We start from the raw sequence: 27389 nt of genomic DNA, 5'->3' as shown, positions 1-27389 counted from the left end.
AAATCTCACTCAAATTTAAAAAACAAATAACAAGCATATCACACCAATAGGTGTAGCAAGGGGAATAATACATGGCTAGTTACCCTACCAGATGGTATATGGAGAAACAGGGGCATCTAGAGTTCCGGATCTCCGTCCTCCCATTTATCTCCGGGTTTCCAATGTGTGATGGAATAATTCCTCCTAAATAACAATCACTACTGGTAGGAAAAATAGGCAATTTGGAGTCTCTTACACAAACTAGCTTTGCTTTACTTAAGTTGCCCACCCTCCAGTGTGTACTCTGAAAGAGTTTTCAGCACAGCTGAGAACCTTGTCAGTGATCGGCTTAGGAGATTACTTCCTCAAAATGTGGAAAAGATGATGTTCATCAAAATGAATTACAAATTCCACGAGGAAGACCTTTACCAGCAATTAAATAAAAAAAATACAGAATTGTCTGTATTGTTGGATTTCAGTGGGGATGACTTAATATTGTGTGAAGAAGAGGATGTACACACTGATGGGTATGACAATGATGATGACAACATCTGATCTTACCTATGTTGTAAAGCAAGGTTGTGTATGGGATCATTGCCACCAATGTCCACTGCGCATTGGCAGCATGATTTGTGGGGGCCCAGACAAACCAATAATTTCAGCCACAAGTGGCAGTCCCTGTCACTGAAGTGATTGGTTTGTTAAACTGTGAATATCCTGTTTCATAAATACAACATAAGCGTGGTTTGGAGGGCCCAATGACAATTCCATCTTGCACCTCTTTTCTTTGCATTATGCGCTGTTTGGGGCATTGCTGCCTAACATTTTTAATTTTATGGTTTATGAATGTCCAGAAATTGTAATGGCCGCAGACAGCATCTCCTGCATGCCCTTTTCATTTTTTTAAAAAGAAAATTCTGAACCACCAAATTGATGGGGTTAGTAAATATGAGCAGCAGCAGCAGCACAGACCATCTTCCTGTCAAGATGTGTGTGCAAATACATTTAATCAAAAATTAGTTGTGTATATTGGGTACATACAAATATATTTATATGGTACATACAGTGCATAAAGCAGTCTGAGGTAACCTGTGTGGGTGCTTTGGTGCGGTCCTACCAGTGGGGGTGCTGGTGCCTGCAGGTTGGTGCAAGGTATGCGTGGATGTCTGAGTGGTACAAGCCATGTGGTGACAGGTAAGACTGGCAGCGCTGCCACACTGGGGATTGCTGGGTGCTGCCATCTTGGTTTTGGGCATGTGACCTGAATGGGCCAATCAGGTTGGAGCATCTTGTGTTTACTCTCAGCAGCCTATCATGCACTTTCCCATGGTACTTAAGGGTGTTCAGCATGCCCTTTAGTTGCCAGTGTAATGTATACAAAGTGCAAGCTGTGTGAGAGTTCTCTGTGCACCTTAGCTCGGTGTGATTATTGCAGTCCCAGCATTGCTCCGTTTCCTGCTCTGTCTCCATTACAGGCTGTTCCTTGATACCCACATCTACCCTGCTATACTCCGTTACTCACCCGCCCACACAGTTTGTGTACCCTACAGCCCTCCGGACTCAGAAGCCACTCCAGTACTTCAGAACTCTGTTTCTCAGTCACACCTCCATTGGACTTTTGTTTTTTCTGTCTGACTCCTGCTCCCAGTCTCACTAATTGAAATTTGTTTTTTCAGCCTGATACCTGTTTCCAGCCTCATTAATTGGACTTTGTCTCCCTGCCAGACGTTTTCAGCCTCACTTCTCTTGGACTTGCTTATTTTCTGCCAGTTTATATATTTATTACCACTTCATGAATAATAATACTCCTATTAAACCTGCTGCATTCCAATACTACAAACCCGTTCCTGTTTCTTCTCCTGCATCCACCCCTGATTCAAAAGAGAATCCTGACCTGACATGTATAGTTTATTAAACTGCCATCCTGTCTACCACTACAATGCCGCTCTGTGCCATGTTCGAAGTTGAACTGCCACATGTTCGTGTCGCCCACTGCTATCACTTAGCTTAGTCTTCCAGCTAGCTGGATGCAACCTTTTGGCCCTTAACTAGATGAAAAAATCAATATTGGTAGCTGTGAGGTGGTCAAAATTGACTGGAAACAAGTGGAAATAAATGTTATTGGGGTTAATAATACTGTAGGAACAAAAACAGGTATAATTATGTGATATTAGCTGTTTATAGGAATTTTTTTGAAAAAATACAGATCTAAAACCAAAAACCAAAAACAAACATGGAAGGACGGTTTTGATAAAACCTATCCTTATCCAAAACTAGAATGTGTCTCTCAGCCTCCCCCTCTGTGTCTCTTAGCCTCCCCTTCTGTGTCAATTAGCCTCCCCTTTTGTGTCTCTTAGCATCCCCATCTGTCAATCAGCCTCCCCCTGTGTGTCTTAGCTTCCTGTGCTATGTTTTTCAGCCCCCCTCTATGTCAATCAGCCTTTGCCTGTGTCTCCCAGCTTCCTCCTCTGTATCTCGCAGCCTCCCCATCTGTGTCAATCAGCCTCCCCCAGTGTATCTCAGCATCATACTCTGTCTCCCCAGCCCAGCTCAGAGCAGCCCAGCCCAGTGCAGCCCACACTTGTTGTTGGAATGAGACTCACGTTGCGAATACTCTTCATTCTCTCTTGTCTGAGACATATAGTTGGGACCCATTGATGCTCACGCCTTCCAGTAGCGCTTTTTCATTTTCTTTTTTTTTGCTGCGGGGAAGACTTTCTGTTATGGGTAAGTATGCAACAGCAGGGGAGTAGCGAGGGTGGTTTCAGTGGAGCATGAGCTCCGGGTGCCAAAATGGACAGAGGGTGCCATTCAGGGTTTCGGTATTCATGGGGTGCTGCACAATATGATGGCTGCCTGTTAGTTTTATATTGTGTTTGTTTGCTCTGTATCCTAAATAAGTTACGGATCTGAGATCTGTTTCTACATTTCATGCTCCCTCAAGCTGCCCAGATTGCCTCCTCTCTGCCCCCCCCTCTGTGATGTCACCTCCCCTTTCCTGTCAGATTGATTACATTCACTTCTCACCTCTTTAATCCCTCCTCTCTCTACCCTTTGATCGACTCTTTGCCCCTCCCCTCTCCTTTCTTACTGGCATCTGTCACCACCCCTCTCCTGTCCTTTTCCTATTGGCTTCTATCACCATCCCTCTCTGATCGACTCTTTGCCCCTCCCCTCTCCTTTCTTTTTGGCTTCTGTCACCACCCCTCTCAGCTCCTTTTCTTATTGGCCTGTCACTGGCCCTCTCTGATTGACTTTGCCCTTCCCTTCTCCTTTCTTATTGGCTTTGTCACCACCCCTCTCTGATCGGCACTTTCCTCTCTGATGCCCTCCCTCATTCTCTCCTCATTCTTTCATTGTGCTTCAATGGACTTATAAGTGACACATCTGAGGTACAATCCTAAACTTCAATTTTAAGGTATGTTTGCTGTTTTGTTTTTCTCTTCACTTCTATATTCCCCCGCAGGCTGGCCATACCTCACTGGCACAGTTCAGTACAGGGGAGGTGGGGTGGGCGCTATGACATGTACTTTCTCTGGGCGTCATGGTTCCATGCTACTCCTCTGTGCAACAGAAATGTGTATGTCTGTCAGTGAGACAGGGATGTGCTGCTGTCAATGAGGCAGGAATGTGTCACTGTCAGTGAAGCAGGGATGTGCTACTTTCCTGTTGGTAGTGTCTGCATGAGTGATGTTGTTGTTTACAGTTGTATTTGTTTACAAATGGTCATGTGACAGTTGGAAATAGTTCAGGTGAGCAGTTACACTGGGAAGTGTGTGGCCATTGGGAAATAATGCACAGTCATATGATCTAGTGTGTCCAATCATGTTAGTGGGAATGCTGTCCGTATAATACACTACTTTACATGGGAACTCAATTTTCTCTTCGACTGGCACATCTACATGGTAAGATCTTTATTTTGATACTGCAACCATATTTTTATGTACAGCTGTTCTCTCAAAATAGGTCTAAAGGTAAACATCCTTATAGAATTAATATATAGATGTAACCTATGCCACTGCACATCTGCTTGCCTTAATGCTCTTCATATTGCAAAACTAAAAGCAGCAGGCCCTCAGTTCTCCACTGCTGAAATAGATTGGTAGGTGTGTATAAAACATGTCTCTAGTGCAGTGCATCTTGTTTATAATAGTGAAATATGATTGAATCCTACCAGAGGTGGGCTCAAGTTATCAATAGGGGTGTGCACCGGCCACATTTTGTGTTTTGTGTTTTGGTTTTGGATCAGGATCTTTCTTCGTGTTTTGGATCTGGATTGGTTTTGCCAAAACCACCCTTCCATGTTTTTGGTTCTGGGTTTTGTGTTTTGGATCTGTATTTTGTTGGAAAAAAGCATAAAAACAGCTAAAATCATTTTTTTTTGTTCCTAAGCTATTATTAACCTCAATAACATTAATTTCCAATCATTTCCAGTCTATTATGAACACCTCACACCTCACAATATTGTTTTTAGGCAAAAAGGTTGCACCAAGGTAGCTGGATGACTATGCTAAGCTACACAAGTGGGTGGCAGAAACACGTGGCCCATTTAGGAGTGGCACTGCAGTGGTAGACAGGATGGCAGTTTGAAAAACTAGGCCACAAAGAGTACATACTTGGTGCTGCTACTTTGTTGATCCACGTGCGGCTAAGGCGCACGCAAACAGAAAAAGAAAAGAAAGAAAATGTTTAAATTTTTTGGGGCACTTTGGGGGTTACACCTCCCTTCAACACACCAGCTGGTCATTGACTTATGACACAGGCGCATGCTTGGCACTGCTACTTTGTTGATGCACATGCGGCTAAGGCGCACACAAGTCACAAACACAGAAAAAGTTGTAATTTTTTGGGCACTTTGGGGGTTACACCACCCTTCAACACTCAAGCCAGCCCTTGACTTATGACAGGCGCATGCTTGGTGCTGCTACTTTGTTGATGCACGTGTGGCTAAGGCGCACACAAACAGAAAAATATTTATTTGTTATTTTTTGGGGCACTTTGGGAGTTACACCACCCTTCAACAGACCAGCCGGCCCTTTACTTATGAGACAGGCGCACGCTTGGCGCTGCTACTTTGTTGATGCACGTGCGGCTAATGCGCACACAAACAGAAAAAAAATATATATTTTTTGCACTTGGGGGGAGCACCCATGATGGACAGAGCACCCCCTGGACAACACTACAGCACCCCTTTAGGACTACAGCCTTTATGGGACAACAACACAGCTTAAGACAGCCCAGCCAGCCCCTATGGACAACAGCAGCACCAGCACAACAAACTCCCACCCTCCCTCTTCACTGTACACAGCCGGAGTGAAAAATGTCGCCGACGCGTAGACCTTTTATGGGGTCCAAAACCTGCGAGAATCTGACAGCGTGAGGATGATGTTTTGCCTCATTCCGGGAATCGAGTTTGGCGGGAAAACCCGAGTGGGGGCTTGGGGGGGTTCGGATTTCAGAATCTGAACCCACTCATCCTTAGTTATCAACATCAATAAGTTAATTGCAAAACAATAATGCACAGAATGTGTTATCCATATGATATTGGTAATGCAGGTAAACTACATAAACATAGGATAAAACCCTTCCCCTTTGGTGAATCATTGTTTTCTAGGTGATCCCTGTTGCTTACACCACACACATCCGCTTACCTGCAGACACCGAGTTTAAACAATCTACTGTAAGCAACAAAATATTAGTAATGATAATAACATTGCCTATAAAACATTAATGAACTGAGATATTATATCATTTGTGCTAAAGATAGTGATTCCATGAGTGAGAATTGAGGTGACACTTTGTACTAAGTTAGAGAATCTCATTGAGTTTGTGTGAGTTTTAGTTTCTAGTGCACATCTATGCTGATAGTCCCAAATAAGTGGGACTGGTATAAGCAAAGTAGTCTCTGGCCACTAAATGAGCAATAATGGTGGGAATAACACTTTTCTGTGTAATGCATTGCCTTGGTATAAATATTATTTATCAGCACATCAGCATAAATAGCAAGAGATCACAGAGTTACTAACTCTGTTCTCAGGGCTCTGACAACTTTGAATTTCTGAGGGACACCAGAATAGAGACACACTTGTTGCTGACCTGAGGAAGTTGGTGGGTACTTGACCTCCTCCTAGCTGGAAACTCTGGACAGACAGAACACTGAGAACCATCTGGATTCTTGAGCTCTTTCGGACACTGGTATTGGAACAACTGTAGACCACCAAACATAGCAGAAGAAGTCTCTCTGAACACTCTGCCTGGATACCTGTGTACCAGTAAACATTTGAATCTGTTAGACAGAGAAGTCTCTGCACCCACACCCTGGAAGCATTATAGTGGGTGGTGGGGAACCAACAGCTCTCTTCACTGCAATCTCCCACCAGAAAGTGAGGTAACAACTTTCTCTTCCTGCACTTCCTTTGCTCCTCCTCAGTATTACATGCTACATAACGGTTTTTAGGTGATTTTATCCTTTTCTTCCTTCAGCATCAGACATGCTGAGATATGTAGTCTCTATATGGAGAGCCAAAGAGGGTAGGTTCTCCACTTTCCCTTCAGTGAACTGCAAGCTCTCATGAGCAGGGCCTGCATTACCTTTTGTACTTACTTCATTCATCACCTTCAACGGTTCTTGTTCTGATTTTATGTGTGAATGTAATTTGCATGGTTTGTAACTCTTTCTTCTACTGGGGAGTTTTATTGCACCATGAAATAATATGGTAGAAAGATATCCGAATATGTTTGTATTGTTAATCACTGCCTTACACTTTCCTGTTATTTACATGGTAGAAATCTTATTAACACTGGATCATCAAGAAAATATTATAGACCCCCTCCCTCAAAGACAGTAACCATACATTTTGTCTACTCTAGGATGTAACTTAAGAAGCGAGTGTATGTGTTTTTATTTATTTTATTATACAGAAAGTAGTATCTAGCACTCTCCTTTAAAATGTGTGGCTCAGTTATTCATTTTAAAACAGGTCTCTTAACTTTCCTGACACCAGCATCCCGAAAGGGTTAGAATAGTGACATCTGTCAATCAGTATCCTAACCCTCTCTCTCTCCCTAGCCCTAACCCTCCATCCCCAATACCTAAACCTAACCCTCCCCCTTGAGCATAAACCTAACCTCCCTTTCCCCTTAGAGCCTAACCCTCCCCCATTAGTGCATAATGCTATACCTCCCCCTAGTACCTAACCCTAACTCCTAACCCTAACCCTCCCCCTAACTCCAGTGCTTACTGTCGGGATGCCAGCACCAGGATAGTCAGGATAATATCTACATCCCATCTTAACTCACTCATCTCAAGTAGATAATACAGTCTGCTAAGCAATGATATCTAACATTGTGAGCAAATTCTGCCCAGGGCAATAAATTGATCCAATCATCCTGTGAAGAGGACACGAAGAGTCTGATGAAAGTTTCCAACTCCTGGTTCACCCTCTCTGTCTGGTTATTGGTCTGGAGGTGATATGCAGATGAAAACTGTAATTTAATCCCACAGGATGCACATAGAGCCCTCCAAAACTTTGACACAAATTGTACTCCACAATCGGAAACAATTTCCTTCGGCAAGCTATGGATTTGAAAGATTTCTTTTATGAACACCTTTGCCAATTGAGGGGCAGACGGAAGCCTAGTTAAAGGAACAAAGTGGGCCATTTCCAAACATCGATCCACTACCACCCAAATCGTATTGTGCCCCTTTGAAGGTGGTAACTCTGAAATTAAATCCATATAAATTTGGGTCCAAGGGGCTTCCGGGACACAGGTAGAGGTTGCAGAGGTCCAAGGACTTTTTTATGACTTGATTTATGTTGGGCACATTTGGCGCAAGCTCCAAACATCTTCTCTCATGGTAGGCCACCAGTAGGATTGTTGTAAGAATTTAAATGTCTTCAGGATACCCAAGTGACCAGCATAGAGTGAGGCATGGGCCCAAGTCAACAATCTCTCTCGAAGATGAGGAACAACAAAAATTTTCCAAGGAGGAGAAGATAAAACTTGAGTGGGAGCAAACACAAGAGGATCTAATATAGTTTGAACTAAAGATTGATCCTCCTCTTCAAGAGGTGACAAAAATGATCTTGAAAGTGCATCAGCCTTTTTGTTTAAAATTCCCAGGTCGAACTGGAGCTTGAAATTAAATTGAGAGAAAAAGAGAGACCAGCAAGCTTGTCTGGCATTCAGGTGATGGGCAGCCTCTAGGAATACCAGATTTTTGTGATCCGTAATAACGGTAAATGGAAATTTCACCCCTTCCAATAGGTGTCTCCATTCCTTCAAGGCTAAGTGCATGGCCAACAGCTCCTGATCTCCAATGGGATAGTTCCTTTCTGCTGGGGAAAACTTATGCAAAAAGAACCCACAAGGGTGGCTCCTCCCGTATTTAGCAACCTGTGACAAGATTGCTCCAACTCCTACAATATCAGAGCTGTAGAAAAAGCTGTCTTAAGAGTTAGAAAAGCAGCTATGGCTGCAGATGGCCATTGAGATGGGTTTGAACCTTTATAAGTGAGGGCTGGGATCAGTGAAACCACTGTAGAATTTTTTTTAATGAATCTCCTGTAATAATTAGAGAAGCCCAAGAAGCACTGGATGGCCTCCAATGATGTTGGTTGAGGCCAATCTTGGATAGCTTTTAATTTATCTGGATCCATTTATAGAGCACTTCTGGAAATGATGTGCCCCAGAAATTTAATGGAGGACTTTTCAAGTACACACATGGAAATATTCCCGTAAAGACTGTGGGCATGAAGATGAGACAAAATTCCTTGGAGAAGATTAATATGTTGTCCAGATCAACAACCACGAATTTGTACAAGATATCCCTAAAAATGTCATTGACATAACCCTGGAAGACTGCAAGGGCTTTACAAAGACCAAACGGCATCAACAAATATTTAAAGTGACCGTCACAGATATTAAACTTCGTTTTCAACTCATCTCCACACTTGATGCGGATCAAATTATAAGCCCCATGGAGATCCAATTTAGTGAAGATGCAGGCTCCCCGGACTATATCAAACAATTCAGAGATGAGTGGTAGAGGATACCAGTTCTTATTGGTAATATTGTTGAGTGCCCTGTAGTCAAAACAGGGCCTTAGTCCTCCGTCTTTTTTCTCAACAAAGAAAAAACCTGCTCTTGCCGGTGAAGAAGATAGTCTGATTAACCCTTTAGCAAGGTTTTATTTAATGTAAACAGACATGGCTGCCATCTCTGGCACAGAAAGAGGGTCAAAATTACCTAGTGGAGGCATTTTTCCAGGAAGAAGATCCATGCCGCAAACAGAAGAGTGATGAGGAGGCAATTGGTCCTCAGCTTGTTCATTAAAAACATCAGCAAACTCTTGGTATGCTTCTGGCAAGCAAGGAATAGGGAGGTTTTTCATTTGATTAAGAACTGGAGGAAATAGCTGGGTCCATACAGGCAATACACATTAAAAACACTAATGGAAGAAACTTTCACCCCAAGCGAGAACTTGCATATTGACCAGCTTAATGTAGGATTATGCCTTTTAAGTCAGGGAAGGCCAATGACTAAATCATAAGATGTTTTAGGAAGCACTAGCAATGAAATTTTTTCCTGGTGAAGGCAGCCAACTTGAAGAGACACTGTATAAGAAATAGAAGAAATAGAACTTCCCAAAATAATACTGCCATCAACTTCAGAGAGGGCTAGCTTGCTGAGCAGTGGATACACCGGAATACCTAAAGAATGAATCAGGGCATCAGAAACAAAATTTCCTGCAGCTCCGGAGTCAGTTAATGCTTCCAAGTCCTTTGTTCGGTTCTTATAGGAAAGTGATACCGATAATAGACTATCCATTACATGGGATGGCTTGATCAAAATCCCTAATTGGATGCCCCTTGAACCAGTTAAGGTCTGGTGTTTCCCGTAAGTAGAGGACAATCCTTAAGAACATGACCCAGAGTGGCACAGTATAGACATAGTTTGTTTTGAAACCAACGGATAGACCTCCAGAGAAAAATGAACTTGGAAAAGGTCCAAACATTCCCTGTGTCATAAGCCAATTTTGATACATAGAGAGACTACCTCAAAAAGGATTCTGGAAGATCTCAAGAGGCTAATTCATCTTTAATTTTCTCAGAGAGCCCAGGAAGAAATGCTGCTTTAAGGGCTTCCTCATTCCACTTCAATTCGGAGGAAATCATCTGGAACTGGACCATGTACTGTCCTACAGTACGGGTTCCTTGGCGGACTTGAAGGAGGTCAGCCGATGCTGAGGCAGTACAGACAGGTTCATCAAAAATTATTTTGAAAATTGCAATAAACGTATTGTAATTACAGACCAGAGGATCAGCACATTCCCATAGTGGAGAAACCAAGTCCAATGCAGTTCCAGTCAGTAGGGGAATGATGTACGCCACTTTTGACCTAGGAGTCGGGAAATCCTGTGGCAGACATTCAAATTGGATTTTACACTGGTTAATGAATGCCCTGCACTGGTGTTCAGGGGATGCCAACTGAAGACGATACTTCGGAGGGCTGAATCTCGGAGGTTGAACTGGAGGAATATTTGGTGCTGCCACAGCAGGTGGAGGGTGAAGCATAGCTAGGGTCACCTGTATAGCCAATAGTAGACCAGAGACCTTTTGCAGGTATTGCACCACCTGATGCTGAGCTGCCTCTTGAGAATCCATGCATGAGGCAAGGTCTTGCGACACTCCCGCTGCCTGGGAACTGGTAGCTTCCATTGGGCCTGTGTAAACTGTCATGTCTGGCTGTGCGGGATCCCCTGCTGAGGGGATTAAAGCTGAGGCCCTGAGGAAGGAATCAGAGGCATGGGGCCTGTATGTAAGATCTCGTCATCCATGAATACCGGACGTTGACGGGACCTGACCAATGGTGTGGAGTCTAACCAGCTGGGAGGTGTTCACCAGTGACCCCACCAAGTGGGATATGGGTTAAGCTGCATGCCAGCTGGCAGAACGCGGTCCTTTGGTCAGGTGTTTGGTACCCACAGGAATAAAGAAGTTACTACAGTGGCCCTAGAGAACTACTTCTGTAAGAAGTAAATGGCACCAATGAGGAGATTGCAACTTGTACCCTGGAAAAGGTCTTTTGACGCACAATTGCACCAAGAGGTGGCACTGGTAATAGTACACAAACGATGGTGGTTTGATGCAGAGTTGCGCCAAGGGATGGCGCTGATGATACGCACCAGTGTGGTGTCCAGATGCACAATTGCGCACCAAGGGGGTATCTGATGGGTACGCAGGTATTGATGTAAATATGCTCTGTTGCACAATGAATAGGCACTTGCTTAGCACACAGGCGAGATGTTTAGGGTTCACTGTTGCACAAGGAGTTGGCACTTGTATCAGCACACAGGCGAGATGTTAGGATGCTTTTTTGCACAAAGAGTTGGCACTTGTCAGCACACCGGCAAGATGTTAGGATGCTCTGTTGTACAAAAAGTTGGTATTTGTTGACACAAGGATATCACGAAGAGGGAACCTGGAACGAGGTAGCGGCAGTAAACACTAAGTAAAAACAACATTGCAAAGGCAACTTCCTTCTGTCTGGAGGCTGGCTTTATACCCTAAGGTAGCAGATCATAGGGGGCAGCATCAGCTGACCACTACCATGCTACCATTGGGTAAAGAGTAGTCAGGTGATGTGATCATGGCCGCATCCATGACGGTGACCACAGTAACCGAGGCACGACGTGGCACACGGATGTCCACATGGCTCTAAGAATAATGCTCAGTGCCGCTGCACTTGGCGTCTGACAACCCGAGGGATCCGGGTAAGCTGGCACCGTGGTGAGTAACAGATGATCCTAGGTGGCAACCTGACACCCTCTTACCTTTAATTATGTCTTTTATGTATGTATGTATGTATGTATGTATGTAGAGGCACTTCAATCCAATAGGGGATCAAAAAGGAGACCAGCACACCACCAGTTTTATGAAAATTAAAAAGCTGTATTAGAGGCTTTTACAAGATAATAGCCATGCTCAAAAAAAGGACCAAAACAGATCACATAACAGAAGCCATAAACATGGATGACTTAAGGTATGCCTGGTGACCGAGTGATGAAGCCCTGGGCCCGATGGCCATTGCAGTGTGTAACCACCTTAGTCATGAGCACACAAAGAAAACTAATGCGGCTGGCTATTAAATATTACAAAAAGACGCCTAATCAGTAGCCAAAAGATGTGCTGTCACTCCGCATCCGTCCCATACACTCCTAAAATTCATTCTATATATATCCAACAACCCCCCCCCAGTCACAAGACTGAGCTTGGTAGAACAGTGCTATTTACAAACTCTATCCAGATGCCTAGAGGAGAGGAAGTGGGTAAAGGGCAGAAGCTGCTGGGGAGGCATAGCCATGTCCCAATGATGAAGTGACCACACTCCCTTCAGCAGGCAGCACAGCATGTAAAGTGGGTCCTAGTATTCCCAATGGATCATGACCATATCCCTTAATTAATGGCCCCTAGTATGATAGCGAGTTAGATCAGGCGCTCATGCCCCTATCACTAGCCCTATAATAGCCCTCATTATTGATGCACAATGGATGTGCACTGTAAAATGTCTTTGTTGGCAGTGGTACATTTAGATAATGCACCTAGGGCATTTCGGATCCACGCCTGCCTGCTGTCTGTTCTCTGCAGATATTTTCACAAACCTAGGTGCATTTCTAGTTTGCAGAAACCAACTACCACTTTAGGGTCATCTCTTTCATTCTATAAAATGCTTCATTCTTCTCCTAAATTTCCGATTGTTTTAGCCTTATACTGTATATTGTTAAAAGTAATCATGAGATATAGGGGACATCTGGGATTGTCATTGTGACATATAACAATTGTGTTTGCTTGAAGACGTATATTGCTATTGTACTACATTACATGCAATTATAAATGCTCTTTTCCACTGAAGTACAACCAGAAAATACTGAGGGGGCACATCCACTAGCCGACTTTGAAACGTCTGCACAAATACGACATTGTAATCGTGCAGTCGTTTCACAGTCTGTTCTGTGCCTACACTGAACGATCAGTCGTTCAGTGTAGGCACATCAATCATCCCCTAGCATGCTCAACCTGACGTTATTGTCAGGTTGACCAGTATATTCAGGCGATGATTGATGTCGGAAATGACCAGCACGCATCGCTGGTCATTTCCAACATTAATGTGCCCAATTCATGCAATATTCATGAGCGATTGAATGATAACGATATTGTTATTGTTTAATCGCTCATAGAAATCGGCAAGTGAATGTGCGACTTAAGTGAATGATAAAAAAATAGGATGTTTTCTCTTTGTCAGGTGAGATACAGTATGGTATAAAGATCATTTTTGGAAATGGCCGCACCTCTCTGCATAAGGGAATCTCTGAATGTAAAATGTTTTCACCTTTTAATCTAATTTCAATAATGTCCCTTAGAAAAATGAAATATTTTCTCTGCAGTGCTCCACAAAAGTAGGACATTTTGTTGCACCTAATCATTAGTCACATTGGAACACCAGGCTTACACATATGCAGACTTATGCTGCTCTGCAAACTTTGCCATCTTGCTAATAAACCTATGCCCTTCCCAGACATATAATGTATGTGAACCTGTACATATTATGCTACACATCATAAAAATGGTTATTTCTAATTATCTGAATAGATAATAGATTAAAAATATACTTGCAGTTTTATGCCAGTTACCCTTTTAGGTTTTGTAGCATTTTTTAAATAGGCGGTTTTGTTACTAAATCGATGCAAGCACACATATTGAAAGTTGTATTTTAAAAAATAAAAATAATAATAAAAAAAAAATATATATATATAATCAATCTTAGTCTTCTACTGCCACCCGGAGGACATTTTAAGCACAAAATGCTCACATTTCCTCTGCTCTAACAAACTCATTGAAATTACTACACTTGCTATCTTATTTTTATTAATTAAAAAAATGGAATTTCAATGTTTCAGTTTCCAAAACAAACAGGGACATGGAGAAAGTCTATTTTGTAAACTGAAGCATTGTAATGAGACCATTCTTCTGTGCTTTTAATTCATGTGATTTTCAGTTGGCAGAGCTACTTATTTTTTCTTGGTAATATGATGGCTGAGTCTGCTTTCTGCATTGCATACAATTTAATGGTAGGGTAGTTTTGCATCATGTGCACTGTAAGTAAACAACAGCTTGCTCATATTATAGCTGAAATTGAAGCTAGAAAAAAAACAATGTTAAATAAAATATACAAAAGGACATATTTGGCCGATAAATTACAGAAGATTAAAAAATATAATTTTGTAATCATTGTACTGTAGATTTGTTGCTTAGTTGTCTTTGGCCAAATGCTCTAAACTCTTATTGAATGTAAGAAGACATAAACATGATATTAATGTCTTTATGGACTCCTTAACACTTGGGACAAAATTTACTAAAGTAAAATTTTTGGTTGAGTGCATAGAAATCAGAATAAGTTTCATCAAGCTCCTTAACAGGGTGGTCCAGAGCTGGTCAGGTCACCGGAGCGCATACTGTAACATCATGCCAGTGCCAGAAAATCACAAGTGGCTGGCTCTCTACTCCTTCCCACCCTCTTGTCTTTCTTCCCTCCTTCCCATGTGTGGGTGTGTATGTGTGTGCAGATGTATTTGTGTCATTTTAAAACAATGTTGTACATAGAATATAGTTAATATAATTGTTATGTTTTTGATTCAATTTCTACACTAGATTATTTAACTGATGACCGTTTAGTTTCTAGGTCACTGTGCATCTCTCCCTTCATCAAGCTCTTTCTCCCAAGACTATCATCTTGTCCCTCAATAATTATCATTTTACTATCATTATCATTGTCCTCCCCATTCAAGATCTTTACTTCTTGCACCAACCTCCCTTCTTTTAACCCCTTCATTCTTCCATTTTATTATTTAAGAGAGCTTCAGAATTTTCTTTCTTCCATCAATTTCCTGCAATAACATCCTTCTTCATCATCCTTCCTCCTGACTGCATTTCTCCCCATCTGCAATCACATACCATCACTATACTGATATATTTCTCTTGTACCATTATACACTGTTTAATCAGATTTACCCCTGTAAGGATTTATACCTCCCTGAAATTATTTATTTTTCCCTGTAGCCACTTATGCCCCTGATGATGTGTCCCCTCATCTTTTAGTCATGTATTCCCCCTGTTGCATTATCCTCTATTTAGATTTCTACCCTCCCATAGTAACATGAATCCCCTAGCACTGGAACATCACAGTCCTTCCTTTAAACTGTATCATATAGTGCTTAGGAACAGTGCAGAACTTATTTTCTTTTTAGGTAACACAGAGCTCTACACATGCTTCAGATCTGATTATTTAAATAACACTAGAGCACTAGTTACTTCTGGCTAAGTAACAACAGTGCTTTACTTAACTAAGACGCATTTACTTTGTGTAACTAATTTGACTATAATGTATTTACTGTACATTGTTACTTTTAGTTTTATTAATGGCTCTTAGTTAAGTAGAAGCCCATCCTAAAGAACTATAGCACATCTGGACATTTGATAGATAGTAATTATACAACAATAGTTAATATAATTGGAGGATGTAGGGCTCATGTTTATTTGGGTGCAAATGCACTTTGCATCTTTTTTTATTCCAGAATCCAGATATTGCATTTTTCATGCATGTACACCAGATATTCTTACGCATTCGGTCCCATGTTAACTGAGATGCATTTGCAGTTACTAGCACTTACACTAAGGCGGGCAGAACAAGTATTGGAGTGTCAATGTGGTCAAAGTACACACAGATTCATGCAAAAAAAGACAAATGCTGACCACAGGAAAGATCTGTTTTGCACAGGGCCGCAACTGGGGGGGGGGGGGGGCGGCTAAGGGGGCATGTGACCCGGGTGCTGGACTAGAAGGGGTACCGGGGAGAAGCTGCCGGGAGGCTAGGTTGCTGCTCTTGTGGGTTTGGTGCCGCATCCCGGCCTTGAGAGGCACAGAGACACCATCAGTCTAATGTGCTGCCAATCTCATGCCAATCAGTGCTGGTGGACCAGCAGCATATCAGCAGAGGCTGCTGGTCCGTGATCTCCAATTGCTTCGCGAGCGGCACCACATTACAATGAAGGCAGTACTGACAGTTCCCCAGTGCGTGGCAGCCCCATCCTGCGCCACCCCGAGCTCACCTACTGCGCGGCCCTGGCAGGTAAGAGAAGGGAGATAGGGCCTTACAATGGCTTAATGTAAAAGAGGCCTTACTGTGGCATAACGTGTAAGGGGCCTTACTGTGGCATAATGTATATGGGGCATTACTGTGGCATACATGTATAAGGGGCATTACTGTGGCATAATGTATAAAGGGCATTACTGTGGCTTAATGAATAAGGGGCATTACTGTGGCTTAATGTATAAGGGGCATTATTGTAGCATAATGTGTTGTAAGGGGCATTACTGTGGCAGAATGTGTTGTTAGGGGTATTACTGTGGCAGAATGTGTTGTAAGGGACATTACTGTTTGGCATAATGCTATAAGGGGCATTACTGAGTGTGGCATAATGTATTAGGGGCATTACTGTGGCATAATGTACAAGGGGCATTACTGTGGCAGAATGTGTTGTAAGGGGCATTACTGTGTTGCATAATGTGTTGTAAGGGACATTACTGTGGCATAATGTGTTATAAGGGGCATTACTGTGTCACAAAACCACACACCCTATTTGTCCTCTATGTTGTATATTTGGGGGGGCATCAAATTATGGCCTTGCCCAGGGTGACAAAAATCCTAATTTCGACCCTGTTTTGCAGTATTCTTCTGAATTCCTCCCACAAATGCTATTACGATAGATTCTAAGCTTGGAACCAGGGCCATCTATCTCTATGTCTGTTATTACCCAGTCTTGTTTTATTACTGTTTTGTTCTCAATTATAAATAGTAACAGAATATGTTGGTAATATATAAATATATAATAAAATATTATAGCTGCTGCAATCTATTAATATTATTACAGGGATATTAGCAATTGCACCCCAGCTACAAAGCCTATACCTATTGGATCTTTTAAAGGGGAAAGTGATGCATCTGTGTTTTGATTCGAACTTAATACTTGAATTTTGTCACTATGTACTGGTCTAATGTTCTTTCTTATTGTAAGTAGAGCTTTTATTTTAATTACTAATAACACTGTCCAGTCATGTATTATGTTGTGTATGAATACTGCATTTTTAGTATTATCAAAAGCCATACATCCTGACGTAAACCGGGCACATACTGATGGCTCCTGTTCACTTTCACTACAGTAGTAAAACAGCCACATATGCTACAATTGCTGAACTGAATGCATCTTACCTATAAGGCTAACTATGCAAGCTGTGCAAAATGAGTGTTTTTCTAGGACACATTTTGCAGTTGCAATAACAACACAAGTTGTATTCAACTCAGTGTCATGTTTACAGACCATAGTCCAGACCTTAGAAGTACTACTATACCTGAGCGAACCACTAGGTGGTGCTCTAAGACAACAAATTAAATATTTGTAACATTTAATTATCTGCAGTTTACATTTTCTAGAGTACATTTCAGTGAAATTGTCATTTAAATGAGAATCAGATAATTTTTAATTGTATATGCCTTGTTTTGTTTTGTTTTACAGCAAATTAAACAGCAAAATGTTTCTTAGAAGATTAGAGCTTCAGTAGCTCCTGCTTTAGTTCTATTAACCAAGTGTTAATTATGAACATGAATCATAGGTGTCCTGTTACTAAACTGAAAAACACTGCTTAGCTACATTATCACAGAAAAACAGTGATGCTGTCTTTTTTCTCAGAAAAAAGTGCTGACATTGCAAGCGACTTACTGCAGTTGTACAGCATTCCTATGTAATTAAAAGCACTGTTTACTAAATTGCAATGAAAGACATTTCTTATCATGGCTCTCACTGTGAGATGGCAAGTTATTTTCTAGAAGATTCCTGGCACCATTGTGATAATGTCCCCAGCACTTTTATTATATAAAACATCAACAGCTTGTAAGTGTCTCCATCCCCCTAATGTGTTGGGTACTAGGGTGTAAAAAATCTGTCTAACAGTGAGCCTTGGGGGCCATTGCTGTGTAATATGCTATCAGCTAAATGCAGAAATTTTAATTAAACACAAGTCTAAGATAGTAATAGTTAACCCCTTCCTCGTGCTTCCTGACACTACTTGCTGTAGTTTAGAGAAATTAGCAAAATGGAAAAAATCCAGTTAATGCATGACTACATCTTCAAAGACTGACCTGGTGAAGAGATAAGTTAACAGCTCATGGTGCATAATACAGGGCAGATTAGTATTGCTCAGTTGGCCTTACAAAATGTGTTAAATTGTGGCAATACCTGGAATTGTAGCACTAGGAATGGGTTCAAAATTATAGCCAGTTAGTGTTGGCCACTCCAGGCAGGGTTCCCTTAAGGCAATGTGGGGAACCCTGCCTAGAATTATCCCAAGCCTAGTGCTGGTGCTTTTCCTGAGTACTCTTATGTGGTGGAGACAGTAATACTATTGTTACTTTTAGTGTGACTGCAGTAGGGGTAGCAGTAGGGGTAGTGGCAGTAGCATCCCATTAGAGTTCTGAGCCCAATATAGTATTCACATGTCTGGGAGTTCCTGACCCAGGTTCTGCACTTGGGGCCCGATTCAGACCCGCTCGCAAGGCTGCGTTCGCATGTATCTTGCCGATGTTTGCACTCTGCGCATACTTATCACAAAGCGATCGCCCCTTGTTCATAGACGCCTCGCTAGAACCGTTTGTGGGTGGTGACAGGGGGTGGTCGATGAAAATGGGGGTGCGGTGGTGCGAACACAGGCATGTCTGTGCGTCTGAACACCATTTCAGGGGTGTGCATAATTAAGACGCAGCATCAGCATACACGTCACATGGCTGAATTACACACTGCAGCACTCACAGTGCTTGCGGTAGGGTATGGTCAACAACAAATACTGAGTATGGGTCTGATGTTACTCGATGTTACCGATTGTTTAATACACTTCCTGGATATGACATGTGTTACTAAGGGAAAGTGGGCATCTTGTGACAAGGTGGTGGGTGTCTAAATAGTGATACATACCGCGATCGCACGTCAAGACATAGTGGGTGAGCTAATGTCTTGCCGTGCGATCATTGGATTTGCATACTTTGACAGCTGACGGATGCGTGCGAATGCATCTAGCGAGCGGGTGTGAATCGGGCCCTTGGTCCCAGTGACTTTAATCTACAACACAGCTTCATTCTCTATTGTCCTTGCCCATAGTGTTGGGAATAGGGCATTTGCATACGGTTTTATGTATAACCTATATTCATAATGTCTAAATTACTATACTAATTGGTTGTTGTGGTGTCCCCAACAGCTGCATCCCAAAATAACTAAAGTGGATAAAATAATTTTTTGGTGTCAAAAAAATCTCATTGTACGTTCTCTTGGTGTGATGGAAGTTAAGTTCTATTACAGTATATAGCTTTTCTGCTGTCCTGGTGTAAAAAATAAAATCAATCATGGACCAGTTGATAGAAGAAAAGCCTTCAACATTTAGTTTTAAAGGTAGTGAAGGGGAAAAAAAGGTCTAAGAAAGGGCACCTCAAATCTAAAAAATATTTCACAATCTTAAAGAAAACCTAAACTATGAAGGGAAAAATGTAATTTGCCACCATGTAATTTAGTGTGTTAGGAAGCGGATTAACATGCCTGAGCTAAAGAACAAAAAAGCCACCTCTTCCATGTGTAAATATATTTGCCAAATCCTGACAACATTTGTCAAGGCATCTGTGGCATTTGTAGTGCCAAAGTAAGTACAGGTGGGAATGTTATCCATCTAAATGCCTCCTCCCTGTTACGGCATTTGCAGTGAGTTCACTCAACTTGGTCATCAAGAGAAACCGAGCATTACAATTGCCGTCTTATTGCCCAGTGGATCACTGAAACATGACAGCTACTTTAGCTTTAGATCTACGTCCAAGATCAACTGTCAATGCATCAGGATTTTAGACAATTAGTTGAGGTCATGTGTGTATCTACCAAATTCCATTTTGATTCTATTTTACCAGAACAACAATTCCTCACCTGTATTTTGATGATAAAAAAGGTTGTTCTTTGCCTACAAAATGAAATTGTACTGACTATCCACTTAGCTACAGATATGTAGACATGCATAACTCGTCAAACTAAAAATTACATGACTGTTACAGACTACTGGGTGGGTGTATCGCCATCAGCTGTAGTATCTAACACACACCACCAGCTCATTCACAAACAGGCTAGTGTCTGTATCACTGGCTTCACTAAGAGGCATACTGGTAGAAATCTGTTGAAAAAACTCATGGATGTGGTAGCAAAATAGCTTACCCCACTAAGACTCTTCTCAATACTTGTCATGTCCGATAACGGAACTACTGTAGCATTGTACAAGCATTACATATGGGTAAATTTCAACACGCAGCATGTTTTGAGCACACAAACTTGGTGGTTCGGAATAGCTTTAAAAAATGAGCGGTCCGTGCAGGAGATGCTGGCTGTATCCATTAAAATTTCTGGCAAATAGCAACTGCATGTAGAACACTGCAATAGCTGCAAGAAAAGTTCAATTTGCCTTGCCAACAACTGTAGCAAGAGGTAGTGAACAACCAGCCATCCACACATACACATCAAGCCATGGGATACAGTAGGTAGTAGCGATACATGTTATTTTACTACAGCACTCTGGAGAATACAAGCTACTGAATCCATTTGAAATTGTAACATATAAAGTGAAGAGAAACACTACCAGAGTTAGGTCATACTCTTAATTGAACTACTAAAAAAGGAGCTGAAGAAGCTGAAGTAGGAGATGAAACAAAGTGATTCTGCTAACTTTTTTTGACATGTATATCAAGTTATTTATTAGCTTCGACAGAAGCAAAGGGTTTTCAACATCTAGCAGTTGAATTTTAACATCTAGCATTTTGGCAACCATGTTCAATCCTTGATTTAAGTTCTGTGTAAAGTCTTCTCAACTGACACAGATCTTATGAAATGCAAGAAATTCCTTGCTAGCAAGTTGTCAGCTCTAGTGGCACATGACATGAAAATACTTCTGCTTTAGTTTCTACTGCAAATGCTGCTGCCTGGAAAAACTCACCTTTTGATGATGATGAGTCAACTCAGTGCACCAGGCTGAAATAACAGTATGAAATCTGGTCAGGCTTGAAAAATGTGCCAATATATATTGACACATCTACGATAACTCAATCTGATACAGTAAGCATCAATAGAAAGGTGGAGGACTACAGACCCTTTGAATTCTGGGAGGAAAAATAGGCAATTTGGAGCTCCTTGTACTGTTTATTCAGTTTCAAAATAATAACAGCTCTTATGAGAATATATTATTATTGAATCTTCATAAAAATATATTTTAAAATGTTCAATCAATAATACTGTGACAATTACATTAGCAATTAAAAACTTTATATTTTATTGCGCTAAAGTTCCCATTTACCCATATATATATATATACATATATATATATATATATATATATATATATATATAAGCCACAAATGGCGGCACTCACGGAGAAAATAAAGAGGGGTCACACAGACCTCACCGCGTTCAACAGTTTCGGTTTATTCTTAAACCTTCATCAGGAACATGTTTCTGACAAAGGTTTAAGAATAAACCGAAACTGTTGAATGCGGTGAGGTCTGTGTGACCCCTCTTTATTTTCTCCGTGAGTGCCGCCATTTGTGGCTTATATTTCTCTGAGGAGTTGGAGGGCAACGGAATCGTGTGATTTGTTGTACATCCAGGTGGAGTGCCGATTACTGGTATCTATATATGTATATATATATATATATATATATATATACTGTATATATATAGTAATCCAGATAGTTAGCGGCACTGGAGGACTTGATCAACCAAAAGTGTTTATTAGACCAACGTTTCAGGGCTACTTTGGGCCTGATTCAGAGCCGTTCGCTATTTGCGGTCGTTCGTTCAAAAACAAGGGGTGGCTATTCAAATGATCCGTTCGCAAATTGCAGTCTGTTCACACCTCTAAGTCTGAACGAGCGAGCAAAACATACGCTCGTTTATTTGTTAAAAACGCCCCCTGGCCGCTCGCACCATACTTCATGTCTGCTATTTATTAGATTAATCGAGTACATCGACCAGCGTATGAACTGCTCGCTATTCTTGTGGTTGGTTTTTGCTACCACAATCTTGCGAGCAGTTCTGGCTATAAAATAACCCAGTGACGTGGTCAATGACGCTGCTGTATTAATTATGCACACCCATAAAACGCCCGTTTTGACCTTTAAGCACGCCTGCGTTCTGATCTCCACTCCCCGTTTTCAAGCACCTTCCCCTGTTACCACCCACATACGCCTCATTCTGTCACTCAAAATAGCAGGCATTCGCTATATTGCGAGCACATGAATTTCGGCCGCACTGACTGGTTCGCGCATGCGTATAACGATCCGTACGCATGCGCAGATGTGCGAACATCGCTCGGAACGAGCGTACTGCCGCTAGCGAGTGGCTCTGAATGAGGGCCTTTGCCCTTTTGTCAAGGTATCAAAATTTACAGACATGTATTCTTACCTTTATATACCTGAGTGAGTTGCTACACCCCTGGAGCCGCCCGCGTCTGCACGCTGCAGGGCGCGTCTCCCTCTGATGATGTGGCCACAATCAGCTGGCTCCTATTCCCATGGTAACGGGACGCAACCAGCCTGGACCACATCGCTTGGACAAACATAAATAACCATTAAGTGCACAATACCACCACCCTACTCAATTAAATACGTACAATACATCACATTACTACTGCTCAGGCGTCATTTCTAACTTAGTTAGTAAATGCAACTATCCGCTCCGGTATGGGTGCTGGATATCAAAATGTTAAGAGGACATCATTTCCTCTTCATCAATCTATAAGCACCTATTGCAATAGTACTAATTCTTAAAAACAAGTTCTAAGTATTCTCAAATTATTTGTATTTTACGACCACCTATGTATATCTCAAAACCTAAATGTAACATTGATGTATAGCGCTCAAAACTTATATGAGCACACACGATATTGCACCAGTAACTAGAGACCTACAGATTAGATAACTGCATTAAGCTAATATCCTAATTCCATCAAAGAGTGTTCCAACATGTTTTATCATTAAGGCCTTTAGGAATAATTGTATTTAATTTCATGATCCATTTTGCTTCACATCGTAACAGCCGTCCAGCTCTGCCTCCTCTTCTCAATGTCAATGGAATGTGATCAATTATCTTGTGCTGGAATTGAGCCAAACTGTGTTGTCTCTCTGCGTAATGTCTTGCTACTGGTTGGTCCGTAGTATTACCTCCCAGTGCCGATCTTATGGCCGACCGATGTAGAGCCATTCTTTCTCGCATCGTCCTCACCGTCTTACCCACATAATAGAAGCCACAAGGGCATATGATGATGTACACTATGTAAGTAGATGTACAAGATAGTATATGATTGATTTTATATACTTCTCCACTGTGGGGATTTTTAAACGTTGGACCTGTGAGCATATTACGGCAGGTAATGCATTTTAGACATTTATAGCAGCCTGGAGGTTTTGTAAAAAGTATGTTCTCTCTTGTTTGATTTTATTCATTCCTGTAATATTCATCCGGACTATTAGGTCCTTAATACTGCAGCCTCTCAAATAGCATGCCATCGGTCGCTGCCCTTTGAAACACTGTAACTCCTTATCTGATGCAATTATCGGCCAAAGTGCCCTGCTAGCATGCTGTATAACGGGACAAGATGTTTAAAACTTGTTTTTCCAGGGTATCACAGCTTCCCTCCTTCTAGATTTAGTCTGAAGCAAAGATGCTCTGGACATTGCCAAGACCTCCTCTTTCTGTTTTTCATCAATTTCAAACTGTAGCCTCTTTCCCCAAATTTAGTTACTATTTGGTCAATAGCTTCTTCAACCGCAGAAAAATCACTGGTTATCCTAGCCACCCTCATCATTTGTGATTTCGCGAGTCCACGTTTCAAAGTTGGTGGATGGTGGATTGCAGCATGTAAGAAATTATTTTTGTCTGTCGGTTTTGTGTATACACTTGTGCCAATCTTGCCATTCTGCAAAGTAACCCTTACATCTAAATAGTTGAGAGAGTCTGAACTGTATTGAAAAGTTAATCTATTATGTGGGTAAGACGGTGAGGACGGTGCGAGAAAGAATGGCCCTACATCGGTCGGCCTTAAGATCTGCACTGGGAGGTAATACTACGGACCAACCGGTAGCAAGACATTACGCAGAGAGACAACACAGTTTGGCTCAATTCCAGCACAAGATAATTGATCACATTCCATTGACATTGAGAAGAGGAGGCAGAGCTGGACGGCTGTTACGATGTGAAGCAAAATGGATCATGAAATTAAATACAATTATTCCTAAAGGCCCTAATGATAAAATATGTTGGAACACTCTTTGATGGAATTAGGATATTAGCTTAATGCAGTTATCTAATCTGTAGGTCTCTAGTTACTGGTGCGATATCGTGTGTGCTCATATAAGTTTTGAGCGCTATACATCAATGTTACATTTAGGTTTTGAGATATACATAGGTGGTCGTAAAGTACAAATAATTTGAGAATACTTAGAACTTGTTTTTAAGAATTAGTACTATTGCAATAGGTGCTTATAGATTGATGAAGAGGAAATGATGTCCTCTTAACATTTTGATATCCAGCACCCATACTGGAGCGGATAGTTGCATTTACTAACTAAGTTAGAAATGACACCTGAGCAGTAGTAATGTGATGTATTGTACGTATTTAATTGAGTAGGGTGGTGGTATTGTGCACTTAATGGTTATTTATGTTTGTCCAAGCGATGTGGTCCAGGCTGGTTGCGTCCCGTTACCATGGGAATAGGAGCCAGCTGATTGTGGCCACATCATCAGAGGGAGACGCGCCCTGCAGCTTGCAGACGCGGGCGGCTCCAGGGGTGTAGCAACTCACTCGGGTATATAAAGGTAAGAATACATGTCTGTAAATTTTGATACCTTGACAAAAGGGCAAAGTAGCCCTGAAACGTTGGTCTAATAAACACTTTTGATTGATCAAGTCCTCCAGTGCCGCTAACTATCGGGATTACTGTACACTTTTACAGAGGGCACGGAGGCAGCATTTTCCTATATGGGAGTAGTGCCGGACCGTTTGGACTTTTTTTATATATATATATATATATATATATATATATATATATATAGTGTCTGGACCCAATTTTGTGGACTTTCTACTTGTTAGAAATAGTCCATTCCTGGATGTTTCTTATTAAATTAGGCAGCTGAAGTTTATATCAGGGAGAGAAGTCAAGATAAATTAGTATATTTCCAGCCCACGCCGGTGGATCTGGACCCTTTTAGCAGGAAACGTCTATGCAGTGTTTGCTGTCCCCACTGTTTCAAGGTACTGGTGTCCCCAAAGATAACTCCAGGTGGCAATTAGAGTCCACAATGTATTCACAAAGGGAATGGTCCGCAGTCATCTAGGGTTAGGGTATTGCAGCCTGGAAAGCCCATCTGACACATATTGCTTGCCTGCAGCTTTATCAAATTATTATACTGTGTATTGCCATTTTTCAGAATTTGATGTTCTCCTGGCATAAACCTACTGCATGTGCCATTGGGGCAGGCATGGCCAAGTCTTGGATTGTGTCTGTTCTTTCATCTTGAGAGGATTTTTTATGCATATAAATTCAACTCAGCATCAGAGCCATTGTTATTAATGAACTGACATCAAATGAATTTGAATATAAGTAAAAATGTTTGACAATGTGTTTAACCCTTTAACTTTTGTAATTAAACAAAATGCAAATGTACTAATAGGAGCAAGTGAGCACTGAATTTTGTAGTCAGAAAAAAAACACAACATTCCATTGTTGACCATCATACAAGAGAGCTTCAGCAGTCTTGTCCATCATGTGTCACTATTGCTACTGTATGATATCAAACTTTGTAAAACTGAGTAAAAAGTATAATGTTTTGTAATAATTATAATATACATTTTGTGGGAATATGTATCTTTCAAGTTATGATGCATTTTGTTCGTTGTACAAAAGGAAATATTGTTTTGTCTAACAGGGAAGGACAGCAGTCGCCTGAACAATGGCAGAAAATGTATGGTAGATGTTCAGGCAATGAGGTCTACCATATTAAGATGGAGGAAAGCATATTCTTTGCTGAATATGAAGGGAAAAGCTTCACCTATGCTTCATTCCATGCACATAAAAAGTAAGTAAAAACATTAAAAGTACGTATAATGAGGATGCATTGATGCACAAGACAAGAGTCTGTAGATTTTCAGTAGATTAAGTTAATGGCATATTGTGACACATTTTTTGTATGTTTTTGTCAGCTGTTTTATATTCAGTCAAAACATTAAAATAACCATGTTGTCTACATATTTTGCACTGTTAGTGGGATATTTACTAAAGGTCGATCTTAATCGATTTCAAATCTAAATCGATCTAAATCTATTAACATCTATGCTTTGTTTCAGGGGCTAAATCACATACAGCATTTACTAACATTTAAAAATCGATATATAAAAAATTGTCTATTAGTAAACGTGTAATTTAGCTCCTGAAGCACAACATCGATGTTAATCAATTTAGATACATTTTTAATCGATTAAAATTGTCCTTTAGTAAATTTACTCCTTTGAGTAATTATTTTCTTGTTATAGCGTAAATGTTACTATGTTAAGTGTTGGGGCTTTTATTAACCAATATCTTTAGTGGAAATAGATAAAGAAAATAATGTTTGAAGTTAAAAAATGTAAACAATTATACATTTTCAAATTAAATACCATTGTATTTTATATCAAAAATAACTACAAATTGAAAATGGAAAAAATACTATATCACAATATGTAGGTTAGGGCCTCAGGTTGATGATCTATCTAATGTCAATGTTTATGTTTATTTTCACATTCTGACACAAATTTTTCTGTAGATTGTATGAACACAAGTACATGCTTCAGAACATCATAGAAAATATATAACAGTACAACTCCACCTGGGGACTACCGAGTGAGGTAGCAGAAATGATACACACAAGTCACCTAATTACTTGTACCATGCAAAGATAGATGAGAAAAAAAGTATAGTCTCTTGCGCCAAACTTGTTCTTGATATAGGACTGTTCTTTTGCAATAACAAAGTTCATATGGAACAATCCAAATTGACTGGGAAAAATTCCACTTCTTATTTTCACAATGATACTCAGCGTAGAAGTAGGAAAAACAGAAGTAGAAAAATATAAATATAATTATATTAGTTGTTTAGACATCACAAATACACCATCAAGTGTAGAGAAAAAAATGAAAATCAAATGTGTGACCCTTTTAGAAACGGCTTCAAACACACATATAGGTATC

The 27389-nt window shown here is 40.9% G+C and overlaps 1 protein-coding gene across 2 annotated transcripts in view; it reads left to right on the top strand.

Annotated features, from left to right (window-relative positions):
- LOC148517309 (potassium channel subfamily T member 2) overlaps positions 1-27389 on the top strand; it is a 1089312-nt gene that overhangs the window by 883051 nt on the left and 178872 nt on the right. For both annotated transcript variants that reach the window (XM_088478860.1, XM_088478861.1), the window contains one exon: positions 26093-26242. In XM_088478860.1, coding sequence (XP_088334986.1) covers positions 26093-26242 — 150 coding nt within the window. The remainder of the gene's footprint in view (positions 1-26092; positions 26243-27389) is intronic.

The sequence above is a fragment of the Taudactylus pleione genome, unplaced genomic scaffold (assembly GCF_031769625.1).
Source record: "Taudactylus pleione unplaced genomic scaffold, aTauple2 ptg000223l, whole genome shotgun sequence".
NCBI classification, from domain to species: Eukaryota; Metazoa; Chordata; class Amphibia; order Anura; family Myobatrachidae; genus Taudactylus; species Taudactylus pleione.
Note: the sequence above shows the minus strand (reverse complement) of the source record. Positions and strands in the feature narration are given on the sequence as shown.